The sequence below is a fragment of the Dicentrarchus labrax genome, unplaced genomic scaffold, assembly GCF_905237075.1.
Source record: "Dicentrarchus labrax unplaced genomic scaffold, dlabrax2021, whole genome shotgun sequence".
NCBI lineage: Eukaryota > Metazoa > Chordata > Actinopteri > Moronidae > Dicentrarchus > Dicentrarchus labrax.
The window spans coordinates 3535339-3562172 of record NW_026136705.1 but is presented as its reverse complement, the minus strand read 5'-3'; the positions used below and the strand labels follow the sequence as shown (position 1 = coordinate 3562172).

General features: G+C 40.1%; 2 protein-coding genes across 7 annotated transcripts in view; both read left to right on the top strand.

Moving 5' to 3' along the window:
- The first annotated feature begins 239 nt into the window (after positions 1-239).
- On the top strand, positions 240-9658 carry zgc:162171 (uncharacterized protein LOC565931 homolog). Its single transcript, XM_051401859.1, has 4 exons — positions 240-1026; positions 5196-5326; positions 5909-6058; positions 8219-9658. The coding sequence occupies exons 1-4, from the start codon at positions 828-830 to the stop codon at positions 8438-8440; spliced, it is 702 nt and encodes a 233-aa protein (XP_051257819.1). The 5' UTR covers positions 240-827; the 3' UTR covers positions 8441-9658.
- A 15565-nt stretch (positions 9659-25223) lies between these two features.
- Positions 25224-26834, top strand: part of si:ch211-200p22.4 (phosphatidylinositol-binding clathrin assembly protein) — a 78479-nt gene continuing 76868 nt past the window's right edge. For 5 of the 6 annotated variants that reach the window (XM_051401843.1, XM_051401841.1, XM_051401844.1 and 2 more), the window contains exon 1: positions 25224-26620. In XM_051401843.1, coding sequence (XP_051257803.1) covers positions 26491-26620 — 130 coding nt within the window. In that variant the 5' untranslated portion in view covers positions 25224-26490. The remainder of the gene's footprint in view (positions 26621-26834) is intronic. The other variant, XM_051401842.1, reaches the window with a different exon arrangement.

Sequence of the window (26834 nt, the reverse complement as noted above, 5' to 3'; positions counted from 1 at the left end):
TAACACGAACAAGTACGACACAAGATAAAAAAAAACACCAAAAGTTTATGTAACTTTCTCCCACACAGTGCTATTTTGAGTTTCAGCCACATGATTCACTAATGCTTTCATTAAAATGCAGGTGTATCTAATAAACTAGACACACACACACACACACACACACACACACAGTATGGGGGCGTGGTCGTTCAGACAGCTCCAGCACAAACTGCTGACAGGCTTCTCTCGCCGCAGTTTCTCCTCTGAGGACCTAGAGATGTGCACACTGACCGCAGGCTAAACAGATAACAGCACTAAAGTTGTTGTGTTTTTTTTTCTTCATCTTCTTTGGCTTGGCCACGACAGCGTTTTACATGCAGCAAGTTCTTCTTTTTTTTTCTACCGTTATAAAGTTTGAGCGCAGAGTTTCCCATGAGCACACGCTGGGACTGTAACGATGATAAAACAACACGAACTGCGTTATTATATAACAGGCTTTTACTGTGCGTGGTCGTTTTGTGTCTGCAAGGCTCAATAGTGAGTTTTTCGGCGACTTTTATTTTGAAATATTGACTTTTTATATAACATTTATTGAAATTGCCTCCTCATTGGGGTTCACAGTGCGCGTTAGCGTGCTTTAAAAGTGCATTACAGAGCTTATTCTTTAACTCAGGAGTCAAATATTTCAAGTGTCACTCGTTGTTGCAGCTGTTTGCCTCCATACATGACTTCAGACCGACTCTCGCTGTCCAAACCCTCCGCCTTTTGCAACTGTCCTCCATGCGGAACCCATAATTGGAGACCTCACTGTGCCATCCACTCAGCGCGCGCTCTCACCCGGAGCAGTAATGATGCAGCAGCACGAGCGCCTGCTCAAAGTCTTGGTCATCGGCGACCTCGGGGTCGGTAAAACGTCCGTAATAAAGCGCTACGTGCACCAGGTCTTCTCCCAGCATTACCGGGCCACCATCGGAGTGGACTTCGCCCTCAAAGTGCTCAACTGGGATCACAAGACGGTGGTGAGACTGCAGCTGTGGGACATCGCCGGTGCGTCAAGTGTGTGTGTGTGTGTGTGTGTTAGATCAAGATTGCGGTTATATAAGCCAGAAAAACCACCTGTATTTAAAGAGCTAATGTTCATACTGTATTTGCATAGTCAAATACAGTAGACAGGAGCTCACTGTCTGTTTAAGGCAATAATGTTAAAACTAGTCCACAAATATGGAGTTTCAGTTAATCATTAGATTGAGTTAGTCTGCCTAATGCAAGAGAATCAGACAGGATAGCCTTTATTTTACTATTTATAAGTTGTTTTATGGACATGCACAGTTTTTATTTTGTCCTAAATGTTCATGAACCCTGGCAGACTTCATTCTTGGCGACTAATAGTTGCAATGGTGGAAGAAGCATTCAAAACCTTTTACTTAAGCGAAAGTATTATCAGCAAAATGCACTTAAAGTACCAAAAGTTAACTTCAGTCTGGAGTAAAATGGTCCCTGTCAGTGTTACTGTTGTGTTTTTTGATTAATATTATTGCTACTTTAATGTGTATGTTAATATTTTGCTGCTGTAGGTGCCGAATGTTGAGTTAATTTTACTTTATATACCGTTGGGTAGTTTAATGTACAGCAATGCATTTTTATTCTTTAAGATCATCACAGCTTTGTTTTCAGCTTTGTGACAATGTATTTTCCACCCAATCCAACAGGGTTTAAACACAGGGTTAAATAGTTCATTTAGCTCAAGAAATATGAGAGTGTTCTCAACCCGTAAAGGAACTCTTAAAGGTCCAGTGTGGAACAATTAGGAAGATCTATTGGTAGAAATGGATGTGGAGGTTGCCATGTTCATTCGCCATGTACAGTGGGACTTTTGCCCTTTTATTTTTTTTGCACCGTAGTTTCTCCTACACGCTTGAAAGGGGTGAGTGGTATTCAGTTGGTTGCAATCTGCAGCCTCACTGCTAGATGCCACTAAATCCTACACACTGGTCCTTTAATCCTTCACTTCACTACCAAAGAAGGGTATGAAAAGATGTGTATTCTGAAAAGTAACTAAATCTGTAAAGTGTAGTGGAGTAAAAATATAAAGTATAATGAAAGAGAAATACTCAAGTAAAGTACAAGTACCTGAAATTTGTACTCAAGTATAGTACTTGAGTAAATGTACTTAGTTACATTCCACCACTGGCTAGTTGCAGATGAACATAAATTAAGTATTATTTAAGTATATTAACACATATTAAGTTACATGAAGGGATTTTTAATGAGATTATAATCATTTATGTCTACATGAGTTGAGTTTATGGCTGCAACTTAACAATTATTGACCAGTTAATCAAATCTTTAATCTGTAAAAGGTCAACAACTGAGACCAAGCCTTTCTCAAGACCTCAAGGTGTCATCTTAAAATACTTTTTTTTTGTTGTTCGACCAACCCAAATAGTTCAGTTTTTGATCATATGACAAAGGAAACCTGCAAATCTTCACATTTTAAAGGCCAGAAGTAAAAAAAAAAAAACATTGTCTTACTGTCACTATTATTGCTTGAAAAACTTTAATGAACATAAACAGTTCATGTAGTATCAATGTTCTCCTGGCAGACTCATACTTCACTCATACATAAAGCAAAACTTCTTTAATACTTAGATTCGTACAAGTCAGAACGTAATTAAATTAAAGCTTTCACCAGTCAAAAATGTTTTGCTGATATTTTTATCTTTTTAAATGTCAGATCTATTGGCACAAGTACAATATTTAGCATTTTCTTTTCTCACTTGGCTGCATTTTGCTGACGCATCCAACGATGATAATGCATGATACAAGGAGTGACCGCCTAGAAAATGTGGTAAACCTCTGTTCCTGTACATGAAATGGTGAGTTAGCCCTCCAGTACATCTCATTACCTACTATGGTAGGTATTTTATGAAGAAAAGCTTGTTGTATTTGGCTTATAAAACCCAACATACCTCCCTAATTGCATGTAATTTGATGTTCTTTTGGAAGCACTTTTTCCTCCTCGTCTCCCAGCTGTCTCACACACATCCACACACACTGTAGTGTATCTACCTCTTGCTGAGCGTGTGGGTGTTGAGCAACATGATAGCTGATAAAAGCCGTCATTTACATGGCTTTTTGGACCAGTAACCAGTGATGACTTCACACTGGAGTCACTGGAGGCTTTTAAACTGGGTCAATGGGTTTTTCTCACACACAGAGTTGTCAGATTAAGTGTGTCAAGTGATAATTGTGTCACGCTTTGGTGCGAGTGAGAGTCTTTATCTTGATAAAGTTAAGTCTAGGCTCACTTTCAGTCAATTAGCTGACTCTTTTAGTTAACACAAGGTCGCAGGAGTGTTTTCAAGTCAAGATGCGGAATGTTTTTGCATTATAATGTTTCCAATATTAGCTACAGGTGTCGATATGATCAGGGAGTCATTGCGTCTTTTTGTAGACTGACCTGGAAGTTCAGCTTCACTCAGTGCTAAATTAGCAGATTTCAAATGGAAGTTTTGCATGGGAAGACAATTACAGAATTACATACGCTTACAAGATTATCTCCAAAAAGTAACACACGTTCAACCCTTTCAACCACCACAACGTTCTTGCTAGAGTTGAACTTTGGTGCTATTTCTACTACATATAAAGCTTTTTTTTATTAAACTTTCTGTACGTTACCTGGCAAGCTATGGCACCTGGTAATGCTATGTGTGGGATTCATAATAATAAGTATCAACCTACTCATCTAACTCTTAAATAATGTTATTTCCCCAAAATGGTGAATAGATGTATCCACTCTGACTGTAATTAAATGTGAAAGTCTCTTTTAAAGGTGATTGTTGGAGATTATTTAATCGAGCTAAATGGTCATACTGGAAGTGTTTACTCACTACAAGCAGATATTTATATGAGTGTGTGTGCGTGTGTGCGTGTGTGCGTGTGCGTGTGTGTGTGTGTGACGCTAACTTCCACACTGATAACATCATGTTCATGATGCATCATTAAACAGGAAGTTAGCAAAACCTCTGACTGTAGAGACACGCTTTGTGTTGTTATAGTGTGTGAAGTTCTGTCGATTGTTTAGTTCTTGTGAAGCTTTTTACAGATATACAAATTTAAATATTTACCAGTTTTAGCTTATATAATGTAGCAAATGTTATGATTCTTAAAATACCACTGTTACCTTGCATGAACTGTTACTTCAGAGTAACTTTGTTTCTCCATAAACACCATAAACTTTGCCACTATTGGTCTTAAGCTTTGACTGTTAGCATTCATCAGATAAAGTTACGCACACACACTTCTTAAGTGAAAGACAAAGATAACATCAGCTCTTAGGAAGGTAGGTCAAGTCAGACTGCTTGTATGTGTGTGTGTTCAGTCTTTGTTTTAAGCTGTTGTCTTGCTGCATAGGTCGTGTGTGTGTGTGTGTGTGTGTGTGTGTCACTCACTGATTCACCACCGTATTAGGATCATGTGGAGGAAGTTAGCATCCAGGATAGAGACTTATTCATACACACACACGTGGTCTCACACACACACACACAAGAGAGAGAGAGACTTGCATGCGATGTCTTTCTGCTTGAGCACATACGGTTTGATAAAATTTTATTTAAACTGTGTTTGGTTGCTGGCGTCCTTGAGCAAGACACAGATATTAAAGCTGCAACGATTCATTAATGAGTCAGTTAGTTGATCGACAGAAATGTAATGGGCAACTATTTTGATAATCAGATGATCATTTCAGTGATTTTTCAAGCAAAAATGACAATCAATATGCACATTGGAGGTTCTCTAGTGTGAAGATTTGATGCTTTTTTTGGTCACATCTGAATACCTTATATCGTGGCTCAAATGAAAAGCGCTCTTTGAATACTTCACCTCGGGTTACAGGAATTTATAATAGATGTTTTTCACCATTCTCTCAAATAATCAGCATAATTAATAATAATGAATACAGATTTCTGTAGACATCCTGGAATTTAGCTCACTCAGAGCTAAATTAACTGTTAGTTGCTGCCATAAATCCTCAATTTCAAAAGCAAGTTGCTACAAGTTAGAAGAAATCTGTATTTGTCTCTATATAAGTTGGTCTGTAATCAAGATTAGCTTAGAAATAAGTACATTTTCAGGTTATGAAGTGTTGCCTGAAGCTCCTAAATGGTTAAAAAAACCCTGCACAAAAATAACATTATCTTTTCCGTTTTCTTTAAAAGGGCAGGAACGCTATGGCAACATGACCCGTGTGTATTACAGAGAGGCGGTAGGGGCCCTCGTCGTCTTCGACATGACCAGACTGTCCACGTTTCAGGCCGTCCTCAAGTGGAAGGGAGACCTGGACTCAAAGGTAAATATGATGAAGGAATGAGATTGGGAGACATGAAAGAGAGAGGGAAGGAATGAGGTAGGGAGAGAGAGTTTGAGAAGGAATCAAAAGACAAATCCTCAGTTTGTATCTATAATTAAAAGAAAACATCTACCCTGTAGCTGACGGACTGACTTCTTTAATTAATTCTTATTCTGTATCAGCATTTCCATCCACTCTTGTCGACTTCTGCTTCAGTCATGACCAGCCACATTATCTAGAATTACCTAATAACCTACACAGACTGAGCATGCAGGCCCAGCTAGACAGCAGGGGGCCCTTAACTAGATGTTCTTTAACTAAAATTTGCCTGGAGCTGAGAACTATGATGTAAAACTATACATATTAAACTATTATTTGTTTTATGAAATCGGTGAGATGAAAAATGAATCGTGGTATACCTCAGAAATAAAAAAAAAGATTCTATAAATTGATATATATATATATAGTAGATTTATATCTAATAAGGGTATTTTTTAATCTTTTAAATAATCTAATTTTGTTTAAAAAACACACTGCCAGAATAAGCAAGTAATTGATTTGACTACTTCCTGGTTCCTTTAGGTCGCCCTTAGCAACGGGAGGTCTGTTCCAGTCGTGCTATTGGCCAACAAGTGTGACCAGCGGCGTCACGGTTTGTGCCCCAAGCTGCCCAAACTGGAGAACTTCTCCAGAGAGTACGGATTCGTCGGCTGGTACGAAACCTCCGCCAAGGTAAGGCGTGCTTGTCTTCTGTTTGTGTGTCTTCTTCTTCTCCTCATGGGATGCAAGTGTTGTTTGAACCTGTGATCTGTTTCTGTCATCCGCGCTCTTGTCTTTCTTTTTCCTCTGTAAACAATTGCACAGTTTATCACGATAACACTTCTCAGCCTTTCGTCTCACACACTCTCCAATTATTTCCTCTTTTGTTTCTATCTTTACCCCAGTTTCGCTCTCTCTCTCTCTCTCTCTCTCTCTCTCTCTCTCTCTCTCTCTCTCTCTCTCTCTCTGTCAACCCTTCCTCTGTCAGTGTCTGTTTCTCGCTTTAAACCTGCACTAGTCCACAGTTTAATGAAGAAAAACTAAACAAAATAATCATTAAAAGTTCTGTTGTCTGGTATGGGCACTGGCAGCAGTGGTGGACTCACGTTGTTGAAGGGGCAGGGGCCCAGCACAGAGAAAGCTGTGATGCATTTATGGTGAAACAGCTTAGTCATGATTAGGATAAGCAACATAGAGGGCACTTTACCATGTTTTCCCTACTGGAAGGGCACACTAGAGGGCATTTCATCATGTTTTATCTGCCGTAGGGGCATCCAAGAGGGAATAAAAGCCAAAACTTCCCCTCTAACTTTAGAGAAACTTGTGCTCAGTAAAGTAGTAGGCTGTAAAGAATAATTAAATTTAGGCTAAACAAGTGTTCAAACAGCTTCTTCTTGCTGACGTTTGTAGTCGGTAGTTTTCAGTAACACATTTATCTGCATTCATTTGTAATTGAGAGCCTAAAAGAAGTTAAAAAGATTTGTGGACAAAGAACTTAGTGTGGTACATCTGTTCTATTTAGTTGAATGGATTTTATTTATCCTCTTATTCAATTTAACTGTATTAGAAGGTAAATGTTAGAAGCACAGCTTTTTATAGTGCTCCATGAAGAACCTGTACAGCTGTAATAAAACAGATGAACCTGAATAACTCTTCTAACCCTGCTAGTCAATGTCCGTCCTTATAGAATATTAACAGTAACAGGGTGGACAGTTCGTTTCAATCCACGATAAAGAAACTCATGATTGATTTAACTGAAAAGAGCAGATAAACGATGGAAAAAGTGTGTGTAACGTGAAAGTGATGATGGTTGTCAATGTAAAAGATAATTCAAGTCAAGAAAGTCGCAGTTTTTAAACCGCTCTGTGAACTACAATGCACAATACACATCACCAACATCAACATGGCCATCACCTTATCTACATTCTCTAACTTGTTCTATCCAGTGATGCCTTTTATCAGCATATGCCCGTAATCAGCTGATATTATTTTCCCTTGGTTTTTACCCTACATTCACTTAAAACTTGTATTTTCTCACCCAAAAACAGAGCTTTTCTAAAACAGGCTCCAGAGTGTATACATCTGAAAACTGGCTTTGAGTTGTAGTGAGGATGACAAAAACAGAGCTTTTGAAAATGTTGATGTTTTCTAACCCAGACATCAACATTTTCAAGCTCCTCCAGGGGAATCCCAAGGCCCCAATCTATTCTGGGTCTGTACCCCGGGCTCTCTTTCAAAGGAAAATCCAGATCAGACGCCAAACCACCTCAACTGGCTCCTTTCAACATAGCACTTCTAATCCAAGCTCCCTCGAGTTGTCTGAGCTCTTCACTCTGTCTTTAAGGCACAGTCCAGCCACCCTACGGATCGCTTGTATCCGCGACCTCGTTCCTTCAGTCGCTTACCCAAAGCTCACGGCTATGCGTGATGTTTGGAACTTGATTGACTGACTGGTAAATCAAAAGCTTTGCCTCCCAACTCAGCTCCCTCTTAACCACAGCGGCAACATAATAGCAGACACCACATCAATCCGCCTGTGGATCTCATGCTCCATTTTAACCTCACTCATGAGCAAGAACTCCTTCACTTGGGGCAGCAACTCATTCCCAACCCCTCTTGCTTCCTGGCCAATTCATACTTGACTCCAAATCACCTCATTGCCCACTGGAGGTCACGGTCTGATGAAACCAAGAGAGCCACATCATCTGCAAAGAATGGAGAAGCAATCCGGAGGTCCACATGTAAATAGCATTTTCAAAAAGTGTTGTTACAGCTGTCTCCTCCCTTGTTTCTCTCTCTCTCTACCTCTGTCATCCTTCTCTAACTCTTGACCTCTGTCCTGTCTCTCTCCAGGACAACACCAACATTGACGCCGCCATCACGTGCTTGGTAAAGAACATCATGTCCATGGAGGAGGAGAGAGCCTTGAGTGATGCAACAGCCTCCACCGCCAAAACCGAAGCGGAAGGCAGCGTTCTGGTTCTGCCTCGCTTCGACTACAACGTGAAGGAGAAGGGACTCGGCGGGTGTTCAGGGTGTTCCTCACTTAAACCCAGAGACAGAGACAACGACTGATTGATGTTTCTGAACCAAGAGACTGGAAGGAGACTGAGAGGAGGGAGGAGATTACTTTGTTGAATGATGAATATGTTCTAACTTAAAGCTGCATCCCCTTCCTCCGTCCATTTGTTCTCACAAACAAATTTCATCTGAGACGTTAGAAGAAACTGTTAAACAGTTTTTTATTTGATAAAATAATTGTTTTATTTTTGCAATCGAAATTTAGTTAAAAGTTAGTTCCATTATTATTATAAATACATTATGGCTTTGACTCATGTTTTTATGAACATTTTGAAGGATTTTGTCTACAATACGGCAACACTTTACAAGCTTGAGACACGTGAGTTTTAATATCTTCTTTTATTAAAGGATTCAATCCTTTTACTTGTGAAAGACTGAAAGTAATTATACAATTGTTTTATATTCATAAAAGTGCACTTTTAATCATATCTTCTCTATATCTTGTCCAAACAGTTCTCTTTTTTTGGCTTTTATGCTTTTGTTGTACAAAACAAACTTTGAAACTCTTTGAAAACAAGAAAAACAGGATTTAAAATTATTTGAACATATCAATTCAGATCGATTTGATTACATTTTATTTGTATAGTGCCAGTTCATAGTAAAAAGTTATCTCAGGACACTTAGGTAAGTCTAGACTGTAGTCCTTATAATCTTTTTTACAGAGACCCAACAGTTCCCACCATGAGCAAGCACTTGGTGGCGGCAGCAATGAAAAACGTCCTTTTAAGAGGCAGAAACCTCGGGCAGACCCTTTTTGTTTATTTAAATTGAAAACTGTTATATTCATATGCATGTCCAGTATTTTGTCAAACTATAAATTACATGCTGAATAAATTACTTTATGTATTTAGCAGCTGTTTTCATGGTACAGTGCTATGTAAGCAGCTACTTAAGTGAGTATAGATTTATTGATGTTTTATACAAGATAGTTGTTTGTTTTGTGTATTTAGTGTAAGTGAGCACAATTTTAGATGTCACAACATGTAACTGCAGGCCTGACAAACACTTTTTGAGCCATTGCTTAAATGTTTTTGGTTTAAAGGTGAACGTCTTGCATAGACAAACAAGAATGCAGCTTTGTATTTTTAGAATGCACGTGGTGCAAGTCAGTATTTATATCTGCTATCTTAGTGTGCTTTTGCCTGTAAATATTCTGTTGCATTAGTTATTCTACCTTTTGTTGAAAATAAAAATCTGTCTGAAGCCACAAAACATACGTCTTTGAGCCTTATAATGCTTATGTCTCACCACAGATCAAGCAGATGCATTGGTGGTGAAAGCCAGGAAATCTGTCCACACACTATAAAATCCTCTATTTTCCATCAAGACGCTTCCTTTTTTCGATTTTGAATCCATAGCTAGTGTAGCAAGGGAGACTCAAGACCAGTAGCCACCGCTATCGAGGATCTTTGAGGTTAAGGACATAACATACGAGGCACATTTTAGGTGACAAAATGTCGAAAGAAAATTTGTATCTGTGTGTAATGGCTACTCATTTGTACAGCTGGGTAATATAAGAATCACTAGGCGTACAACAATGATGTAATTTCATGGTCAAAGCCACAGGGAGCCACTGGAGAGGGGCTAAAAAACTGCGGGTTGCCTACCTCTGCTCCAGAATAAGAATGTTAATTTTCTTCCATCCTCATTTTTCACTTCTTTTATTATATTTTTCTGTTCTTTTTGTCTCTGTTCTCTGAATGTGTTTGCCAGCTCTTACAGCTATATTGTTCAGTTAAAAGCTTGTAAACTAACCCTAATTATATGGAAGACTCTCAAAGCTGTGTGTGTGTGTGTGTGTGTGTGTGTGTGTGTGTGTGTGTGTGTGTGTGTGTGTGTGTGTTTCAGCTCAGTTGTTCTCTCTACTTTTACTGTTCTGCCTGATGGGTAATGCACTATAATTTTATGCCCACCCATGTGAATATTCCCATTCACTGTGCCAGAATATGCATGTTGCTCACTTTCTTTTTTCCATCACCCAGCTTCATTCATGCAGCAGCACAGTCTTGAAAGCTTTCACTTCAAAGGCTCAGTGTGTAACATTTAGGGATCTAAATGGAATAAAATATAATAATTATGTTTCCATTAGTGTTATAATCACATGTTACCACATGTTGGAACAGTGGTTCCCAACCTTTTTCCTTAAAGGACTCCTTTTCTTTCAATTAGTAATTACTCAGTAACTGCAAGAAGTTTGTGTAAAACAAGTGATCTGGTGATTTTGAGCAGATTATTTTTTGAACACTTCTCAGTCTGTTTTGTTTGTCTTGACACTTGGCCATTGTCCTATCAGACGATTTACTTTATATTTACTTTTCTTCACAGAAGTGAATCAAATGCTGAGATGCATTTATTTTTTTTACATTTTCTAGCACACGTCGAAATCAAGAAGACCTTGCGACCCCCAGGTTGGGAACCACTGCCTTAGAATGAGCTGTTTTATCCACAGAGGGAGCAGGTCCTCTTCTACGGAGTCTGCCATGTTTCTACAGTAGCCCAGAGTGGACAGACTAAATTAATGTGTTGCCACCACTATAAACTCCCCTACTAGCTCGCTTTATATGGTAAGGTAAATGGACCTGTACTTGTATAGCGCCTTTCTAGTCTCTTCGACATGTGGCACCAGGAGCCGGGGATCGAACCCACAACCTTCTGATTAAGGAATGACCCGCTCTGCCTCTGAGCCACCTATGTTCTATACAGTTCTGGTTTACATGCACAAACACAAAGTTTCCTGTTGTCCCTTTGTCACGCTCTTTGTCACATCTCCTAAAATCATAAACACAGGGATGAGTCATCTTTTGACATCTTTTGGTACACTGCTGCGTCTGAGAGCAGTTTGAACCACTAGAGGGAGCCACAAGCTGGGATTTCCTGCTGATGTGCAATGTGTTTGTGTGCACTTTACTACAATTGTTCATGTTTTGGGTGTTTTGATGTAGTGTCTATGTTGCATTCATTTCTATATCTCTCCCTCTCTCTGCTCTGCTGATCCAATAGCTTCTATTTTTAGATGTCTACTCCTCTTCTCCCCTCTGCCGCACACTCTCACATCCCCTTCTGTGTTTTCCGGTGCTGATTTTCATTATCCAATTCTCAAAGCCACATTGACCAAAATCAGTGAGCAAGGATCAACACTGAGTGAAAGGAGGAGGAGGAGGAGGAGGAATAGGTGGAGGGTGGTGGGGGTCTTCTTAGGTTTCCTTGCAGCTCCCTGCATTAGTAATAGAGGTAGCTGCTGCTGTCGCTTGTGCAGATGCTGGCTGCAAAACGTCCCCTTTGATTTGATTTGGTTTTCTTCCGTCCTCTTGAGGAAGAAATGGATTTTTGGTGTTTTTTGTTGCTTTTTTGTTGAGAAAACCTGTTGCATCTCAAGAGGACTGACAGCAGCACAGGAAGGATCTCACATTTTGTTCTGTGAGTTTGGAAAAAAGGAGAAAATCTTTTATATTCACAAATATCTTTCTCATTTCCATTGTGTTGTTTTTGTTTTACATCTTCATGAGTTGATTTTCTTGCAGGTTTCTATTTTACTTTCCACAATTATGATCACATCTTGTTTGAAGTGATTTGTAAATGAAAAGTAAGCAGGTTGTGTGTTTTCAAGTCAGCATAATTGATGTATTGATAACTTACATTTTGTTGTTTTCTAGTGTAAAAGACTTCAGATTTCAGTCCTGTGTTTTAAATTGTAGCCATGCTTCCTTTTGATTATAGTCGGACTACGTATTCTACATCTGTTATCTAACATTCCTCAAAGAAATCCACCTTGTATGATCAATAGATTTTTCCCTTTCTTGCTCTGTTTCTGTTTGCATTTCAAAAGCTGAAGCTTTCCCTCACACCTACATATGAATTATACATTTCACCTTTCTTCTCCATATTTGCATATTACAGTTCAATTTCTTCCTTGAGTAGCAATTTTTTAATGATATCACTTATTCCCGTTTTGTGTATCTACAGGTTAGTTCAGTATACATACACAGGTTTACACTACTTAAACATACAAGACATACAAAAGACAATAAAAACATGCAGTTTGTTTATAACAGATGTTAAAGAAGGCCTAAAATATGTTAGAAATGGTTTTAAATTTACAATTCAGACCATGTCATAATTGGATTTTCACTGTCATATTATTCACGTGTTCATTTCAGTGGAAGTAGGTGGTTTTCATTCTCCTGCATTAGTAGGTAATTATTGCAAAATGTGTCATGTCTTTCCCCATTAAATCCAGAGCACGATGAAGATGGCCACAGCTGTTAAGATCCTCATCAACCTGCTGCTGATTCTACACTCTAGCAGAGGTGAGTGCCATTGAATAAGAAACAAACCAGACATCTGATCTTTTAAAAGCCTTTTTCAAGCAGTGCTCATAATCACAGAAAGGTTTTTACTTTTACTGCTGTGGTCTTCTAGTGTCAAGAGATGTCAGATATAGATAGAGATGCAGACATACTTTCCAATATCAATCATATAGTGATGTAGTTTTAAACTTTTTTTAACTTTATTAGTATCCATATAGCGCCATATATTTACTGTGCAGCATTAGAAGTTTCACATAACATGCCCGTTTTAACATAGTTCTTACATTTGCTCGCCTCTTGTTTGGATCCAAATAGTAAGTCAAGTCAGTTTTATTTATATATGATATAATACTTGTAAAGATATGACACCCTCTATGCTTAGACCCTCGATATACAAAAGAGAGAAAACCACAAGCGCTTTAACGGGAAGCATCAACACAGAGTTAACAGCACTGCTACTCAGGGAAACGCTAACATCGGTGTGCTAAATTGCACACAATGACAATGCTACCATAACAGGTATAATGTTGATTTAGTGTGTTAACATGCTAACTTTGGCTAATTAGCACTAAACACAAAGTAGGCCAACAGCTGAGGCTCATGGGAATGTCGTTCATTTTGCTGATATGTAAATGTTTTCATTTGGCTGATTTGTCCAAAAATGTGGTTTATTAAGCTTCAATTTACATTTTTTATTTAACTTATAGTATTTTAGGAATCATGCATGACTGATATATATTAAAAAAAAGAATTTTTTAAAGTCACATACCCCTTTCAGATCTCCAAAGTATCCCTAAGGGTACACAAACCTCCATTTGAGATATACTGATCTAATGGATGTCTATGACTTGCAGATCATAGTTAACAAGTGTAGATCAGCATTAGTGACTTAATGCCACATTTTGGACCATAAACCAAAATATTGGACAAACAAAATGTTAGACCTGATGATGCCACTAGATAAAAAGTCAGGGGATCCCTTCATCCTCTCAGCACAATAAATGTTCGTACCCATTTTTATACCAATCCATGCAAATAGTCAGTGAAGCGTTTCAGTGAAAAATGAAAAAAGAAAACCAGGTTTATTAGGATACATCATCTGCGAACCATGCATTTCTAACATCTGGTGCCAATTAATGTTGGAGATGCTACGATATTACATTACCTGATGTTGGCACTAAAGATAAAGTCAGGGGATCAACAAAGTTCTTCAAGGCACCATGAATGTCTGTACAAATTCTAACAGCAGTCCATCCAGTAGCAGCTGAGATATTTCATTCAGGACCACTGTGGTGGAAGAAGCGACAGACGGACGGATGCTGCCATCCATTGACCCACACTGTCAACATGTCTGAAAATATATACAGTATATTAACACTTGTACATAAAGTCTAACACAAACCCTTGTGAAATGGAAGATCAACACAAAAACACTCTTTGGAAATTAATCCCTCTGTCAATTATAGGTTGTATTCTTCTCATTCCTGCAGCTATCTGACAGTACACATGAAATGCAATTATTTTTCTATGCCTCTACAAGGGACCTTATTAGAAACATATTCAACTCGCTAAAAATCTGTGGTAAATTACAGGTTTCGTGTCAGTGCCTTAGCATGAACCATAAAGGGGCCTTTTGCGAGACATATTTTCCCCGTGTGGAGTACAAGAAATTCAGCACAGTACAAGAAATTATTCTAGAAATTATGGTTCTGTGGGATTTTCAATTTCTACTTCAATCAAACAGGAGACCCACATTTGAACATTTCTTTACTGTGCACATTTTACTGGCAAAAAATATACATTTACAGTTTGTTCTATCAAGTCTTAATGTCTGGATTTAAAGTCAACAATTTGTTTTATAGATAGATAGATAGATAGATAGATAGATAGATAGATAGATAGATAGATAGATAGATAGATAGATAGATACATACATTTTATTGATCCCAAGCTGGGAAATTGCAGTGTAGCAGCAGCATTACACACAGTAACAACTCAATGAAGTAAGAAAACAACCTAGACATATCAAAAAAGCAATATAAAATGCAATATAAAAAAAGTTATAAAATGTATAAATAAGCTGTATAATTGTAGTGCAAAGTAAAAATATAAGGTGCAGTGAACAGATTATGTAAAAACATATAAGGTGCTTGGAGACTGTATTGTTATGATCAGAGTTTTAGCTGTTACGAGTTGTACTATGAAATCATGGCATAGGTGTGTGGTTACGTGTGCACTTATGACAGTCAGTCAACATTTTCATCAACACTAAGCCAGACAGACCTCCACTTTGCAGTAATCTCCGGTTGCCTCTGACTCTCGGTAGGAGCTTATTTAGTACTTCAGATCACATACCTTCATGACTAGATTCACCTGCTAGGAGGCCCCGGGAGACAAAAGGAGCCTGCTTCACCGTCTGTTTCCTCCCTCTCTCTCGTCATTGTGTAATGCAGCGTTATTTTCAAGCACCCTTCAAATGCAGTGATTGAGGGTATCCGTGCGAACACCTCAGGAATTTCAATTAACCTTGATTACATGGTAGCATTCACGACCCATGCTGCATTACATTATTGTATTTATTTATTTTATTTAAGACATCAATTGTTAGATTATAGTTTAAACCTAATTCTGTAGCCCCCCCGGTAGGTCAAAGAAAACAGCAGATTGACATAATACCTAGTTATACAAACAAGAACAGACAAAGCAACACATAGCACGTCACAAATGCATGGTTTTCAAATCAGAACGAATCATACAGACCATAAAGTAGAATTCAAGGTCAGTGAATTGTTGAGTTGAGCATCTACCGTCTTTCACACATGCACTGCAACCTTGAGTTGAGCATCTACCGTCTTTCACACATGCACTGCAACCTTGCACTTGCACCTATCGTTACTCAGAGGAGCTGTATGTGAGAATGCCAATGTCTATGTCAGCTATACCGAACATATTAACCCCGCCAGCTCTCTAGTCCAAAGTCCTCGACAGGTCATGTGAATTCACATGGTGCTGGCGCTGGAGTTACGCTGCCCTTACAGTTAGTTTTGTGGTCATTTTATGAAGGTTTGTGATAACGCAAAAACAGTCATCATTACAGATTAGTCCTCCTCCTGCACGCTCTACCCAGGGCGCCACCTCTCACCTAAAACAGAGAGTATTGTCACTGAGACAATGTCCCAACCTGATTCTCAGGACATTGTTCGGAGTTCATATCAGAAAGCGGCTTGAGTTGGATTTAAAAGTGCTGATAAAGCTGCAGCTCTTCACATCGTCAGACAGTGTGTGTGATTTGTGGCTTTTACAGAAAAAGTTGATTCCCCAGCGCAGTGCTGCAAAATGGTTGCAGTCTCATATAAGTTCACTTGTGTCTCTACCAGCATGAAAACCAGATCAGATATACAGACTCAAGAAAATGGCATGAAATTCAAGTCCCCCGGGGGATGAATCACAATGAGTTTGGTGATCTTTCTGCGTTTCTCTAGTGTTTTTAGTGAAAATGGCTCAGCAACTATTGGATTTTGCTTTCGTGGTCCCATCAGGGGGAGCTGTACAATCTGTGGTTATTATTTCATCATCAGGTTAAAGTTTTCACTTATGCAAGAAAATGCTAAATACCTACAGGATGGATCGGCACGAAACATTCATGGTTCGGATGATAAATCCCAATGACTTTGGCGATTCCCTGACTTTTGAGTGACAGCATGAGGCGCGGTTTTTGAGTGAAATGTCCCAACAACTATCGCATGGATTGAAATTTGCTACAGACGTTGATGTCTCCCCTCAGAATATATTGTAATAACTTTGGTGATTATCTGACTTTTTCTCAAGCTCCAGACTAAAGTCAAAAATGTTATTGGTCCAGTGCTTTTATTTATGACCAAATACTATTGGACTTTTTGTTTAGTGCTAAATTTAGCTTTCTACATCCTGAACTAAGATGGTGAACATATAAACATTCGCTATGGCTGTAGATTCTTGCTGGGTAAAGGCAGCAGTTTCATCATTTAAAGCACTACACCCTGACATCCCTCAGTAAAGTCTCTTTCTTTGACTATTTCCTCTTCTCTTCTTCTCTTAGCCCAGAAATCCAGTGATGACTCCATCCACACCTCCCTCGTCATGCTGTTCAGTATGAGTCCACAGTCCCTCATCAGCCTCCTGCTGCTGGCCCTGACCGTCGTCCTGTCCGGCAGCATCTACCTATGGGTCCTCAGATACGTCTGCGTTGGCAGCTGCCAGCCTATCGCGGTTGGCAGTGAATCACAAGTCCTGGCTGGTATGGTGTGAAGCCATCCACCCCTGTCTGAGTGGATCTGAGTATCACTCACATACAAGCTGGCTAACAAGTCACATAGGATGTTTCCCCTTCTTCACAGGTAGAAATGACTGATCAGACCTGTGAATTGGCTCTATCCACAAGGGAACTGGGACTTCTGACATGTCAGGCCACAATGTGTGACATAATGTTTGCTTATAGCGTTTAGATAAGACTTTTTCATACTCTGTAGAAGACATGTACATTTTGCATTTGGACATGAAAGAAACTGTTAACCTATTTAAAATGCACGATGCCCTGTAAATTATTAAATGTAGCGTGGTTGCTGCCCACATCCCTGAAGTTTTTGAGTGATTCAGTTGAAGTTGGTTTCCCAGGTTGGAAAATACCAAGCAATTAAGAGCTTCGTGGTGGGATTAAGAATAGGGATGTTATCTTCCTGTGCCAGGGCTGATAGAGCAGAAACATTACTACAGAAATCAACAGAAAAGCCAACTCCATCCATATTTTTCTTTGATCTAACCCTAACTGCTTCTAGCAAGTGCTACTGCCACTTCCACGCCGACTGAAAATGACATTGACAGGATGGTTATGTCACTCACTATAAATTAGTTTGTAAATTTTGAACTCAAAGAGAAAATGGCTATCATGACTGAGATGTCAGACTAATGAGGGTGAAACCATGGATGACGCGTCGCCATTTCCTCCCACTTTCCAAAAATGAAAAATATTTGACGTATGCTATGATTTTTTAGTTTAGCCCATGTCCCTTATGCTAACAATGTAGGGGATGGGATTTATGACCTATACTCAAACCAAAAACACATTTTCCCCAGGAATTTGCATGGCCCTCAAAGTTTAATATGAATAATCCTCATAAATGGAGTTTGTCTGACATCGCCCAAGTGGCCACAGACAATCCACACACGACATACAATTCAATCCATCTGTCACCGCAACCCACAACCCGATTTAAGGGGCGGTTGCTCTCTGCTCAAGCAGATGGGCCAGCCACAGTCGGACTGAAAGGTTTCCATTTACAGTATCTACTGGAAGCCAAACGTACATACTCGTGGACACGGGAAGTAGAGAGAGAGAGAGAGTTCATGTGGATGAGCAAAAGAACGGGAGCATGAGAATATGGGCAAAAGTGTCAACATGATGTAAGGACTTTCTTTCATCATGAAGCCTAATATGTTACTCTGTCATTATGTGGTTTATCAGTGAACTGTACCACACTGCAGACTGGAGCCTCTTTTAACGTATAGACGTGTAATATACACTATCGCATTATTATGCAATGAGCCGTTTCTACACCACTAGATGCCGCTAACTCCTACACACTGGACTTTTGAATATAGGATCCCTAATTATTAATTATTTGTCATAATCTGAGCATGGCGCGCAGGGAGTCAGTCAATGAACTGAATAATTCTGGTACCGTTTTGCATCTCAGCAATACAAGAGGGAGAAGTTTGGGCACCCCTTTTCCGACCAATTTAAGCACTTATTCATTTGTTCATTTGCTCTTATTTCTTGCTAGTCTTCATAAAAAGTCCATGTATGATCAACCCGAGAAACTAGAAGTTTGGTTTTATACACACTGAAGTAAAGACCCAAGGACTTGGCATTAGAAAGTGCAAGACCATGCTCCTTTTCTCTATCTGAGTCCGAGATACACGCACACAGTCCTCTATTCTCTCGGTCCTCTTTCATTTAATTTTTAAATAAATAAATCCTGTGAACTGAATAGCACTCTATCTGACCCTGTGTACTGTCTGTATCTTTCTTTGAATAAACAAGAAAACAACATTTCAGATGAATGATGAGTAACCTCACAGTCTGCCTGAATAATTGACTGAGCGTCTCCACAAGATGGAAGCTATCAAGTTTGCATCTTAACGGATCCAATTACATTTTATCAGTCTCATAATTCAACAGCTTCATATCTCTTAAAAGCTTCGATGAATGAATAAGTGATCTGAGAGAATCCTGAGCAGGCAGAGGGCTTAACAGTAGTGGCTTTTAATATTTTACCCTTGAATTATGCATGTGTACGCACATCCACAGCCTCCCACACACATACACGCATGACACTCATACACATGAATATGTTGATTGAAGGATATTTGAGTGCTGTGGCGCTCCGAATGTTGACAGCTTTTATTAATGTATTCAGTTTTTAATAATTGTGGCTCAGACTGATCTGCCTGACATGAAAACTCTCTGTTTAGCACCAGTACGGGCTTCCTACAACGGCAAGTTTCAAAGCCGTCCAACATAATGATTATGATGTAACTGGCGAGGGCTGTGTTGACTTAAGCTCATCGATCTCTGTTTACTTTTTTTATGAACAGTCAACAAGAGAAACCTACCAAGAAAAAAACTCCAGCTCTGTACTCTTATGAAAAAAGAGAGTATATTGGCTACAGCTCACTCTAGAGGTCACCTAGCATCTCCAGTTTATTAAAAATAGCTTTACAGAAGGGTCGATATCTAAAAACATATAGATGAAAAGATAAAGAAACGGCATTAAAATGATCATACATAAAAATCCGGTGGTGAAAGAAGTATTCAGATCCTTTATTTAAAGCTCCGACAAGGTTACTTTCATTTTATGTTGATTCTGGCATCCCCTGTGGACAAAACTGGTAGCGTTCCCACTGCCTCGATTAAAAGATTTCAATGGGAATCTGATCCGGGTAGCAGGCATTAAAGGACCAGTGTGTAAGTCTAAGCGAAAAGGAACCTCAGAGGGAATCTCTTCTATGGAGTCCGTCATGTTGAACTGCCATGTTTCTACAATGGGCCAGAACAGAAAAACCAAACACCAGCTCTAGATAGCGGCGTATGCGTTTTTTGGTGGCCACTTGGAAGGGGAGGGTGTTTTTTTTTAGGGCTTATTTGCCAAAAACTGCTGCCCGCTGTGGCTGGAAATTACACTGTGTCACAACAGTTGCCACAATCCTGCTTTACTCAGTCTGCTCCTGTCTCCGGCCACTTCACACTTCCTCCAGGTCCATGCATTACATAGGAAATCAGACTTGCCATTCTCCCTCCATCACCCAGACACCCTCAGACTTTCCCATCGGTCCTTGTCACCTGACTCCTACATCAGTCTGCTCTGCACTTGTTCCTAATTCCCCAATGAACCTCTTCTTTCACTCTATTTGCCCTGTGTGTGTGTGTGTGTGTGTGTGTGTGTGTGTGTGTGTGTGTGTGTGTGTGTGTGTGTGTGTGTGTGTGTGTGTGTGTGTTTCTCTGCATTTGAGTCCTCCTCCCTCTGTTGCCTGAATTCACTAACTGTGACACTTGGAGCTGTGGGAGGGAATAGGTGGATAGAGGCCTAACAACACATTTCTGCCACTGGGCCCCCTAACAGGTTAATCCTGCCATGAAGATATGATTCCCCATTCACTCAATGCCCCATACACTACAACTCACATGCCAAATAAGGCCTTTTCTGTATTTAAACTTGAGTTTAAGTGACTTTATTTGCCATTTGCCGACATGCACAAACATGTTGGAATTTAATTTTTAATTTAAAGAAGGAAAAAAACTAACTTTATTGTTTCACGGTTGATTCAATTCCCTGAGATTTTGTAGATATACAAAAAAATCAAGCGTTGTAGAATACTAAAAAGCCCAACATGTGGTAACTATGCCGCTGGAAGAGCCTGGACATACGGGAAGTGAAACATGAAAATATGTGCTATGAATTACTGGAAACTACAGAATTGAAAACTATTTCTCATGCTGGGAAAATGACGCCCCCCTCTTCCACTCAACAAAGGGAAGGAAGAAAAAGATGATTAAAGAGGAACTACAAGAAGGAGTGGGAGGCTGTGGAGTCAAAGTCACACACATGCCTAATAATCATGTATGGACTCAGGTCCCCTCAACCAGAGTCTGTTTTTAAGGTGTAGACAGTAGTCTACAGCCTCTAAAATCAAATAAAGTGCAATTGAATAATATTTGAACAATACTTTTCATATTGAACCAAAGGGATAATAAATACTCTACGCTAAAAAATAAAACAGATTACAGAGAGCTTCTGAAAAATGTGCATCTTTAAAGTGCTTTATTTAAGAATAATGAAATAAAAAGTGCAGCTTCAGTTTAACTTTTACCTTTTTTCGTGTTAACTCCATTTCTCATCTTAACAGTGTCAACCGGTTTTATAATATTTAATCTTAACACAACAATTGAACAGCGTTAACGTCTCCTTGTTCTCTTTATGATGAAACAAAACTGGATAATTCTCCAAAATGTATTGGTTAGGCGTCTGGGTCCTGTGTAGGACGGTGTCTGGGTCCTGGACCGCAGTCTGCCTGTTAGTGACCCGAGGCTGGAGAGAGGGGATGGCCCCCCCACCCTCCTCCTATCACCTACACCGTCTGTGCCTGAAGTCTCATAATCCAGCCATTATTATTCTGATGCTGCACCAGATGTTGTGTAACACTGTTTTACGGATACACGCAACTGGGTTACGCTGCTCTAGAGGAAACTTTCCCGCTAGTAAACACGTTTTAATAACTGCAGCATAAAGGTCAGGACTCTCAAGAAGGGCTGTAGTCACACAGCTCAACCTCGCCTTCTTCTGAACTATTCAATCGATCACAACCACGGTAATCACGGTATAAACCATCCTCCCTTGCCTGTCCATATTCACATAATGTATGAACTGCATGCACCTCTGGGTCCTCCTCTCTCCGTCTTTGTCTCAGCGGGTGTTTCCAGCTGACCCACGTCCCTGTCAATAGCGTGCTAATGGATTTATTCCTATCTCTCCGAGCACATTGGCCTTAGGCAAGGCAGCGGATCATCCCGTGACTGACAGCTGCTGATAGGACTCCAATCCCATCCGAGAGCCTGTTGCCAGGGGCTACGGCAGGGGGGCTTCCCGCATCCACATAGTTGCCATGGAAATAGGGAGTTCCGCCCTTCCGCCTGCAGATGGCAACACTGCACTCCGAGTCAGGAGAGAGAGGGCGAGTCCTCTTTGGCTGAGGGTGAAAAGGGGGCGGCAATGTGAATGACTGACGCCCAGCGAAGAGCAGTTGGTCTTATAGTGTGCATGTTCACCCTGACTTCACCTTAGTGTCCTCTGGGTGCTGCAGTTTCCTGTTAACAGCATGCAGCAAGTCAGGTGGGGGACTCTACATCCCCCCTGTAGGCGTCACTGTGACTGTTTGCCTGCCAGTCTTTGGTGCTGCTGTACAATCAATGCTTCATATTCACCTATAAAGTCATGTTTGTATGTCTCGGTTATATCTCTCTCCCATGACACCTGAGAAGAAAATGTACTAAAAGATTGTTTGCAAGCAAGAACATGACTGCAAATCATCTTTTTTAAAATGGAAAACAGATTTAGTCCAGCGTCGCAGCTGTTATTGCACATGAAAGAAGCCCCCCCCCTCAGTGCATGTTGGCGTGGCATACTTTCAGAGAGCATACAGAACTGGGAACCGAACCCTCTTTGGTGGTCTGTGCAGTGCTTAACCACTTCCATCTACTGTGGTTGCATTTCTTATTTCCTTGTTTCTGCAGCATGCACTTTTTTTTTTCTCTCTCTCTCTTTCCAACACACACACACACACACACACACACACACACACACACAGAGAGACATTCACACCTCATTAGATTTGGCAGAAATAAGTGAAAAAGAAAACCAGATGATCCCAGTCAGTTCGGCTGACAGTTGATTAAAAGGTGGATCACACACACACACACACACACACACACACACACTTTGAGCTTCAAGGTGATGTTCAATCGTGGCTGTGCTGGTGTGTTTCTCATCACAACGCTCTTGACAGTTCTTCGTATCAATCATCACATCTCGGAGTGTCTTTTCTTCTCTCGTCGGGAAGCTGAGGAGAGGTCATCGGAGGTCAAAGAAGCAGTGGGGGGGGGGATTCCAGGAATTCACCTGCTGTCTGCTGCTGCTGCTGCTGGGGTCAGTTTGCAGTATTTCTCACACACACAGGAAATACTGCAAACTGCAGCTTGTTCTCTGAAACTGAAAAGCAACTGACTGACACACACCCTGCAGGGGAAAAAAAAAAAAATCACCTGCAGTCATCAGATACTCCATCTGTGAGTTATGGAATCACTCAAGCAAAGAGGTCATGTGCGCATGTCTTTTAGAAAATCTGATTTTGTAAAAAATGAAAGCATCATGACAGACTGCTCACATGCATGCACGCTGTAATCAATGTGAACCACTTATGGAGACTGGGAACAGCCGCCTGGGGTCTGATTTCACGTTACACTGTGTGTGAAATACAGCCGACTGCCGCCAGGTGTTTGATTTATTCGCCTCTCACATCCGGAGAGGAACCCACCGGGCTGTGCACTGTGCGGTGTGAGCGGTACCCACTGATGTTTCAGCACACCGTGTACCATATAGTCTGGGAGTCAAACAAGGACACGGCAGTCTGAGGAACAATTTAATACGACCTTAAATTTGGATTAGCGCGCCCCGACAGGCGCCTTTGCGCAGAGAGAGCGCGCAGATGAAGCTCAGTTTGCGGTTGTTTTGTAGCACAGACGCCTTTGAGATGTGGAAAAAGATGCGACATTTGATACGTTTGTTTCATAAATTCCGCTACAATTTGAAGCGTGATACCTTAAGGCGACACTCACTCTTCAGCTTCTTGTCCAATAGACTGTGGAGGCGTTCACGAGCTGTCGGAAATGTGGCAGTTCATCATGGAGCGCACGTGTAAAATATTAAGAAGTCATAAAACACTGTTTTCTTTTTCTCTTTACAGCTCATACTCTATTTATTTTACATAATTTATGTAAATGTATTATTTTTTTTAACGATTTTTTTATATTTATGACTTTTGCCTGACTTTTATGTGCAAATATGCGAATTCAGATTCCTTGTATGTGAAATAAACCTACTTTAAACTGCTGTATGCCTCTTCTTTTACTCTCTTTAGCTCTCTCTTTTATGATAAATCAATTAAAACGTCTAAAAGTGTGCACGTTTTATTGTTATTGGACACTTTTATGACACAAACTTTGTGGCGGACACAGGATAATGACAAGTTAACCCAGGCTGTATTGCCAGTGAGTATACTGGGGTATCCAAGTTCATAGACCTCAGCCATGTCTTGGGCTGCAACTAATGTTAATGTCTGTGTTTTTTTGAAACTCAATAGATTATCTATTTTGTCCAAAAACATTACATTTACGCACATATATTACCTTTTCCAAGAGTACATGGTTTTGTCTTCAAAGTGCTTCATCAGACACTTAAAAGTATTCATTTCTGAATGATATAATCATATTTGAGAACCTGGAACCAGCAAATGTTATGCATTTTTTGCTTATCTGACAATCACAATTATTATTATTTTAACTCACCCTTTAATCAGCTGGTACAGTGGTTCCCAACCTAGGGATCAGGACTCCCACTAGGGGTCGCCAAAGCTTCATAGAGGGTCGTGAGGCCTTCTTGATATTAAAGTGTGCAAGAAAAGTAAACACAATTTGCCTATATCTCAGTATTTCTTCTGTTAAGAAAAGGTAATGTAAAGTAAATTGTCTAGAACAATGGCCAAGCGTTAGGGACAGTGTTACGTATGATAACAATATATTATACAGCCAGAAAATATGTGTGTATAAAGGGAATCTGCTCAAAATTCATCCAAATCTGCAGTTACTGGGTTCACTGTTTGGTTTCATTGTACAGTAATATGAAATATACATAAAATATGTCACAGTCAGGGGTCGAGTTTACTAAAGTTTTCACATACTAGGAATTTGCCTTGGTACACCGGTGCATAAGAATCACAATCAAGTGTAGAAAAATGTAAATAAAGATAAAAAATATCTTTTTTTTTTTAAATAGAGACAATAAAAAGGAGCCACTATATACAAATAAGAGATTTTGTACAAACTTACTTGAATAAATGAGTAAAGAGCTGTACAGAAAGGTGCAAAATAATAATAATAATTAACCATGCATTAATGTAACGCATATATACAAGGTGGGTGGGGTTAAGAGTCAAATTAAGGGAAAAGCGTGGGAACTACTAAGCAAATAAACCAATGAAACCACTTTTTTAAAGTTGAAAAATAAACACTATTTAAAAAAAAAAGGCTCGGAGTTCTCTAAATTCCGAGCCTACCGGGGGGCACCTGAAGGCAGCACAGTTGTGAGATCAGCTGATTTTTTACGCTGCCATTTTGTCCGGCAGAGAAGCAACCAGCCAGTCAGTCCGTAAAGAGAAACCACTGGCGAGACTTTTATAGAGGCAGCGGCACAGGACGGGACTGTCGGTGAGGAAGAAGAAAAAAAAACAACAAAACATAATAAAAACCGAGCCGATAATGTGGAGTCGACAGCCGGAGGACGGCACCAACTGAGCCCCACTCCGCCCGACCGCCTCCCAACCTGAGGACCGCGAAAGGGGAAACAACCGAGCGAGCGGAGCTGTCATTTTTATTATTTTTTTTTTTTAACTTAACGGGTCCGCCGGCTCCGCTTCTCCAGGGCACTCGAGCTAACGCCCGCTAGCTTCCTCGGCGTCTCTTCTCACCGGGGAGAGAAACGGCGCCTGTCCACCCTCCTCCACCCTGTTTTTTTTTGTTTTTTTCTGACGGTATTCTCTTATAAACTTTAAGAACAATAATGCGCTGCTCAATTTCCAGTGACTTTTTACGCCCGAGGGGGGTTTTAAGGCTCACTTTGCCCAGCGACCAGTGATAGCATAAAAAAAAAAAAAAAACGGCCGAAGCTAACAAGTTGACGTGGAGGAGCAACTCGAGAGTCTCCAAGCTGTGATTTCAAACGGATTACTTTTTATTTTTTATTGTTGTTGCCTACCCCGAGGTGGTCTCTTCTGATTCAACCCACCCTCCCCTAAAAAAAAAAAAAAAAAATCCAGGTTTTTTTTTAACATATAAAGCCAGCCAGTTAGCTATGTTTATTTGTGGCCAGAAAGTAATTTCCAGTGTTTACAAAGTCCACAGTGGGACTCTTTCCTGGTTGCAGTGCTGCGACGGAAACATTAGCTAACACAAGACAAGCTCAGATTAGTGTCGTCGTGTTTTATTGTTTTGTTTGTTTACTAAATAGATAGAAGAAAAAAAAGTGGGGGGGGGAGGGAGGTAAACAGTTGCCAAACACGATTTAACAACAACAACAACAAAAGCTGCAAATCAGCTGTTGTCATTGAACAGCAAGATATTCTTCTACCTGCATTTTTTTGTTTTGTTTTGTTTGTTTGTTTGTTTGTTGTTGTTGTTGTTGCCACCAGTGATCTGACATTACTGCAGAGGCACCTGGAGAAAGAAAAACTTCCAACAGTGGAGTTGATCCATTGATCGGATCGATATTGTGCTGTTTTATCTGATTGAAAGGGGGGGTAAAAAGAAAGAAAAGCAGTGTAGTGTGTGTGTTTGTGTGTGTGTGTGTGTGTGAGAGAGAGAAAATAGAAGCGATGTCGGGCCAATCTATCACGGATCGGATCGCAGCAGCGCAGCACAGCATGACCGGGTCGGCTATCAGCAAGGCTGTGTGCAAAGCCACCACACATGAAGTCAGCGGACCCAAGAAGAAACACCTCGACTGTGAGTATATGTCCTCCTGTTTTTTTTAAAAAAGCTGCAGGGCTTACACACACACACACACACACACACACACACACAGGAAGCAGACATACCGGTCCTGATGGTACTGAAGCTCCCTCATGCACACATTCCTTCACACTACATTGCAGTCAGGAAGCAAAACTAAATTATACAGATGTTGGGATTTAGAGGGGGGGTAAATGTGAAGCCTGTT

Coding starts and splice junctions, on each gene's coding strand:
- zgc:162171 (XM_051401859.1), top strand. CDS start 828: ATGATGCAGCAGCACGAGCGCCTGCTCAAAGTCTTGGTCATCGGCGAC. Junction 1,027..5,195: donor GCAGCTGTGGGACATCGCCG/GTGCGTCAAGTG, acceptor TTTCTTTAAAAG/GGCAGGAACGCTATGGCAAC. Junction 6,059..8,218: donor GGTACGAAACCTCCGCCAAG/GTAAGGCGTGCT, acceptor GTCTCTCTCCAG/GACAACACCAACATTGACGC.